Here is a 6,094-nt window from a genome sequence, read left to right on the forward strand (position 1 = left end):
GCCTTGGGCTTGTATCTAGCTCAAAGTAAAACTATCATATAGATATATGGCTGCACGGCCATGGGAGCAGCTTCACCTCCGACATGCACTAGAATCGATCACTGCCTCAGAGAGTCAGAGTAGGTATGGTTCAGCTTGCTTAGCTGCAAGTACTATACTGATATGGACGGTGCATGCCATTGCCATCACGCCCATGCCCAGGGAAGCAAGCGAATTCCCCTCACATCCAGTAGAGAATACCAAACGACGCTAATTACATGAGCTCGCTCGAGTAAGAGAAATATAATCCACAGGCTTGACAACACTAGATCGCTATAGCCTGTAGCTACTAATCCTTCATCTTGAATATAATGCAGGTAAACCATTTATAAAGGGATATAATGTTGACAAAATGCATCTGAATTATTCTCCATCTAGCTGACAGGAAAAGGCAATTATATTCCAACAACATGCAACACCAAATTCATTAGACCGAACGTAACAAAAACTATCAGAAATAACTGAAAATATGGATGGATCTAGCATACTATATTACAGATTGTGTTCTTCCATTTCATCAGTAACAATTCGCAGGAAATTAACTGAGGAGGAGTAGTGAGCATTTTAGCAATGTTCGTGCCTCAAGGAAAAGTACTAATCCAATTTTATTTTGCTGTTTGCGTGCATTAAAAACCACGAGTGCTGAGGGACACGCACATGACATGAAGAACATAGATGTAATTGGAAAAGCTATTAGTTAGCTGGATGTCCAATCATAGAATAGGGAAAATTCTATTAAACAGAGCACAGATATCCTGTATAGTTGATGTAACTATGTGATGTTTAATCTAAAATTAACCTCACGAATCATGTATGGCAAACCATCCAAGACGTGCAGAAAGATGTTTTCTCTCTCTCTCTCTCCTTTCTGCCTCACACTGATGCTGCAAAAGAGGACTAGGAAATGGTAGGAAACATACTACTACCTTGTGGAGAATCGGCAATGATCTGGTTTAAGCAAAATCTAACCATCCAAGACCCTGAGACAAGAAAACTGTCAGAAAGCACTTAACTTGCACCTGCACGGCGCTGAAAACAGCTAGCATATTCCAGCGATCCTCGTCATCCATGTCGCAGAAGAATCTGGCAATGCAAAACCTAGCGGAGGCGGAGCCGGCCAGGTGCACGAGGAAGGATATGATGTAACTTACTCCTCGGGCGGCGGCGGCGGCGGCCTGATGTCTTCCCAGGCGTCGTTGCGCGGGAGCGCGAGGTCCAAGGCACACAAAAGGTTGCTGCGCGCATGTCCTTCTTGGAGGAGAGGCCAACCCGGAGCTGGGACGTAGTGGGCGAGGCCCTCGTCCTCCGTGGACACCCGCACGTCGGTCCCAGCCGCCGATCACCGGGGCGGTAGGGCGGCGTCGGGAGAGAGTGGTAGCGCCAGTCATCGTACCAGACGCCCGCCACCGCCACGCTCGTAGACGAGAGCCTCGAAGCAGTACGTGTTCCATTGTTTAAACCGTGGTCCTACGCCGATATTGGCATGCGAATTGAAGAAGCAAGGGGTCCGTGACATATGATCGTGGAGATGCCTCCGAACCACCCCGAGCTATACTCTCATGTCAGCATGAAGCGCCCTGCGTCGTGCTCCTGTCCTGTACGGCCCGCCGGGCACCGGACAAGACCTTGCTCGTCAAGGCCGCCGAGCACCGCACATTTGAACAGCGCCTCGGGTTGGGACCAGGATGGTGCCCGACGAGTTCCGACTCGCCCAGGAGAAGCCGCCGGCGATCATCTTCATCGGCGCCATGGACGCGGTTGGGACTTGGGACGGGGTGCTTGTTCGCCGGCCAGGACGGGTGCCACACCCACACGTGAGCGCAGCCCGTTCTGGTGGAAGGGAGCTGCAGGGCCAAATGGAAGAGTTCGACGGCCGGGCGGACAACATCCACCACGACGACCACGCCGTCGTGACCTCCATCGCCAGCTGCGACCGACAAATCCCGAGCTTCACACTTGCGTCGGCGTGGACAGCCGCCTCGCGTTTTGCGCCTCACGTACCGGCAACGACGGCAAGACCACGGTCGTCTTCCCCGTCAGATACTCAGACCTCCCCGGCGTTCATCCGACGGCTCCGGAGCTGTGCGCGTCGTCCAAGGCTGCCGTGTGCCGTGGACCCTACCTAGTTGGTCAGCGCCGTGCCAACCGCGGACAACACCATCTGCTCTGCTCGAGTCCAGAATCGACGACGTAGATGATGGCGTAAAGTACTAGCTTAATTCCTCCTGATTCTGACAAGTCGAAAGAACAAATCTTTGATATACATGCGCATTCAACAACAAGGACCATACGGCCGGCAGCTCATGATTTGTTCACATGCATGTTTTGCCTGAGTTGCAGCTCATGATCTATATGGCTTGCTGACCACAGCAAAATACGTGCAAACATCTATCAGAGCGAGGAATGTACCTAGCTGAATATTTACTAATCGATAAGAGTACTATTTTTTTAGCAATATGGTACAAATTAATCCTAAAGATACAAGGTTGGCAGCAGTTCCTTTTCTCCAAGTCCAGGCACACCGAGGTAGGCAGGTAACAAGTGAACGTTCTTGTGTTGGGCTTTAGCACGAACTACAATATCTAGTATCTATCACGCCATAATTAGACCGTAGGGTTGCATGGCCCTCTGGGAGCAGCTTCAGCAGCCAGATCCTCTGCCAAGCATAACAAACACGCGCATGTCGAATACACGGCTTCTGAATCCAGAATGAAGAAATGTTTCATAGCATAACTCATAAGCCAGTATTATGCAACCGCTACATCCATCCCTGTACAGCAAGCAACTCCTCATGTCCCAGTGAACTAACCCAAAAAAGGCCCCTAGATACAGGAAAATAAATGCGCACAACACACATCTTCAAGAACTAACAGAATGGAAAGCCTGAGTAGAGGTACAAGGTTGGTAAAGGCAAAAACTCATAACAGGTTACAGGTTTCAGCCTGGTATAGCCAGCAGTCAGAAGTTGATGAAATCGTCCTTTTGCTCCTTCCTGGGAATTCTGTCCTGCTGAGATGATGCACCACCTTTCTTACCAAAGATCATGTCGTCAAGATCCTGAAGTAGGTCGTCCCCACTTGACTGATTTCCAGAACCTACTGGTTTCCTTACGGGGGCATCTTCTTTGCTCGCAACGCAGGGGGATTCCTCAGCCTCCACTGTGACTGGAATCATTGCTGGCTCTGGCTCAGGTTCAACACGAGCAGGTTCCTTGAATTCTTCGTACTTGGAAAGGACCTTCTGGAGTTCCTCATGGATGCTCAGCGCCTCGAAGAGCTGAGCCTCATCGTCGCCAGCAGTCTCAACGATTCTCTGGATTGTGTATTGACATTGTTGGCATTGCTGAACGAGGGTACTAGTCAAGTCATCCTGCATGCATATGAGGTACAACAATCAACAAAGAGAGATGATGACAGAGCAGCACTAATTTAGTATTGAATTAAGATAAATATAGCATAAACAGATAAGAAATAAGAAATGATCGATAGGAAGTTCCTATTCAATTATTGGCAGTTAATTCACAGATATTACTATGTACCGGCTGTAATCAGAAAAGAAAGAGATAGCAAGATGAGTGTCAATGTGTGCCTTGCTGCGTACACTGTAATGACCACGGATTGTAACAAATGTTAACAATCTCGAAATATAATTTCATCACGTGCAATCCTAGATAAAGTCATCAACAAGACTTTAACACTGCGTTTTAGGAGGAAAGACTTCACCTATTGCATGCTATAAAATATTACCCAGGTCACCTAAGCCAAAGGATTCGAACTGACTAACCTGTAGAACCTCTTTTTGAGGAGAAGACGATAGCACCGTGGAAAGAAGTTCAACGCTATTACGAGCCACCTCAAAGACCTCATTTACTTGCATAGCAGGAACAGTGCGAACAGGAGCAAAACCCTCGTCTGGAATTTCTTGATACCCTTCTTGTGCTGCCTCAGAATATGGTTCAGCTGCAGGCATTGAACGGGGAGGAGTAAATATTGGTGACAGGCTCTCTTCATCACGCCCAGGGAAGCGAATTCCCCTAGATCTTAACCTCTGCAAAAAAAAAAAAAGGGTTAATTTGCATGTGTTCAAGTAATAGAAATCCAGATGCTTGATAGTAAACCATCAATAAAAGAATGCTGAAAAAAAAAAACATCTGCGTAGCAGGAAGAAGCAATTCCATATCAATAACCCATCAAAGGTCATTCGGAACCAAAAAAAAGAAAGTTTGATCTGAATCTTGTCAGATCAGTTGTAAACCACTGTTTCAGGTTAAATTTCAGTATGCTAATTGATCAGCAAAGCATTACTTTGTATTTACCTTGTACGTTTCTTCATACACCGGAAGGTAGCGGAGGTCATCCCCAGATTCTCCCCATGCTTCAATAAGCATAAGTGCCTTGTTTCTGTTGTTGACTATAGTCTTTGGATCATCAATCAGTCTTACCATCTCATCAAGTACCCGCTCAGCAGCAATCTCAGAGAAAGCCTTCTCGCAGTTTTTGACAATTGTCTCAAGTAGGACAAGAGATAAATATTGCACCTGCGGACTCTTCAACATGATTCTTCTCTTGATGGCACGGATCACTTCAACACTGTTCACCCTCTCAGTGTTGACCATGTCGCATATCTCAAGATTGGTAGCCCAATCAGGCGCATACATGGTCTCCAACGTGGCTTCATCGACAATCTTGTCCGCCATGTTCTGGCCCTGGAAGAACTCCTTCATCCTGAAACTCATGTTGCTCACGCCAACTGACAACTTCTGGCTAACTTCTGCCCCACTTATCTTGAGCCGCTCACCAAGAGCATTGAATTTATCCATGATATTGTCACTCATCTTGTCAGAGTGCTTTGCTTGTGGAAATCTGATGCGCAGGCAAGCAAAGGGCGATGTTAGAACAGGCCAAAATAAATCATTGATAACTGCGACAATGGGAGATAAACAGGATCTGCTTGGAGCCTAGGACATGGAATCAGCTGAGCAGTAATAACTAATGGTAGCCAAATAGATAGCGAAGACATTATGCCTATATCAGCCCAAAATATTACTCTACATGAAGGTAGGAAGATATTTGAAGCCAGAATTGTTTCTTGTAATACAACAACAGTTAACTGTTTGTTTGTTTGTTTGTTTCGATGTTTCAAGAAAAAGTCTAATGTTGGATTCCCATAGACAGAGAAAGAAGAGAGTAGCACGGAGCACTGCAAGTCTTGTGATGCTAATTAGTCGTCTAGGTATTGCAGAGATGATGGCGTAGGCGATAGTAGTATTTGGGAAAACGAAGCCACGGCGATGGTGATCCGATTAATCGTATTCCTATACGTAGGAGTAAGTAATACGGCCTGAGAACTTGGATACATCAGCAGCAGCAGCAAGATTAATCCATCTTAAGATCGAATCCAAGAGTATTGGCGTTGGCGGGGCACAAACGGGGCATTAGATCACAACAGCAGCAGCAGTACTTGTGGAAGAAAAATCTAATTTTTCTTAGGTTGCCGCGCCGGGCCCTGGGAAGAACCGCCTCTCTAATCGCTGCGAGTGTGAGATGAGGGGAGAGGGAGGGAGGGAGGGATCGCACCTGACGGCGGCTGCCGTGGATTGCTCTCTACTTCCCCCCTTCCTCCGGCACCGGCTCAACCGCCTCCCTCCTTCCCGGTTTCTTTCCCCACATTTCCCTTTCTCTCTCTATATACCCGACCCCACAACGAAAGATGGATTCCGCCTCGGCTTCACGGCTTCCTTCTATTTCCTTTTCCCCTCTTTACTTCATCTTCTTGTGTCAACCTGGATACATCAGAGTCTAAATGATGCTTAGTGCTTGACACGAATTAGGAGTATGTTTGATTTCTTCGTACACTCTTATCTACTAGTCTTAGTTGATAAGGTTAGGCAAAATAAATTTTATGTATCTCTCGTTGATTCAGAGTCTACGACATGTTTCAATGGATTACGTAATATTATAAGAATGAGTATACAGATCATTCTATTTTTCAATTTTATCCTAAATGTGTCTTATTCTAACTCTGATTTTTTATTTTTCTAAAATTCACAACATCA

The 6,094-nt window shown here is 46.4% G+C and overlaps 1 protein-coding gene across 1 annotated transcript; it reads right to left on the reverse strand.

Annotated features, from left to right (window-relative positions):
* Nucleotides 1–2,749: 2,749 nt before the first annotated feature.
* Nucleotides 2,750–5,808, reverse strand: LOC133903802 (TOM1-like protein 1). The gene is made up of 4 exons (XM_062345263.1): nt 5,616–5,808; nt 4,355–4,901; nt 3,823–4,086; nt 2,750–3,408 (listed from the first exon to the last, which is right to left on the reverse strand). The coding sequence occupies exons 2-4, from the start codon at nt 4,871–4,873 to the stop codon at nt 2,998–3,000; spliced, it is 1,194 nt and encodes a 397-aa protein (XP_062201247.1). The 5' UTR covers nt 4,874–4,901; nt 5,616–5,808; the 3' UTR covers nt 2,750–2,997.
* Between the last annotated feature and the right edge of the window lie 286 nt (nt 5,809–6,094).

Source organism: Phragmites australis, chromosome 21, assembly GCF_958298935.1.
Source record: "Phragmites australis chromosome 21, lpPhrAust1.1, whole genome shotgun sequence".
Classification (NCBI taxonomy): Eukaryota; Viridiplantae; Streptophyta; class Magnoliopsida; order Poales; family Poaceae; genus Phragmites; species Phragmites australis.

What these genes read in the sequence shown, in the direction of transcription:
- LOC133903802 (XM_062345263.1), bottom strand. Translation starts at nt 4,873, where the DNA reads ATGAGTGACAATATCATGGATAAATTCAATGCTCTTGGTGAGCGGCTC. An exon ending in TGTATGAAGAAACGTACAAG is followed by an intron (nt 4,087 to 4,354) that starts GTAAATACAAAG and finishes TTTTTTTTGCAG; the next exon opens with AGGTTAAGATCTAGGGGAAT. An exon ending in CTCAAAAAGAGGTTCTACAG is followed by an intron (nt 3,409 to 3,822) that starts GTTAGTCAGTTC and finishes ATATGCATGCAG; the next exon opens with GATGACTTGACTAGTACCCT.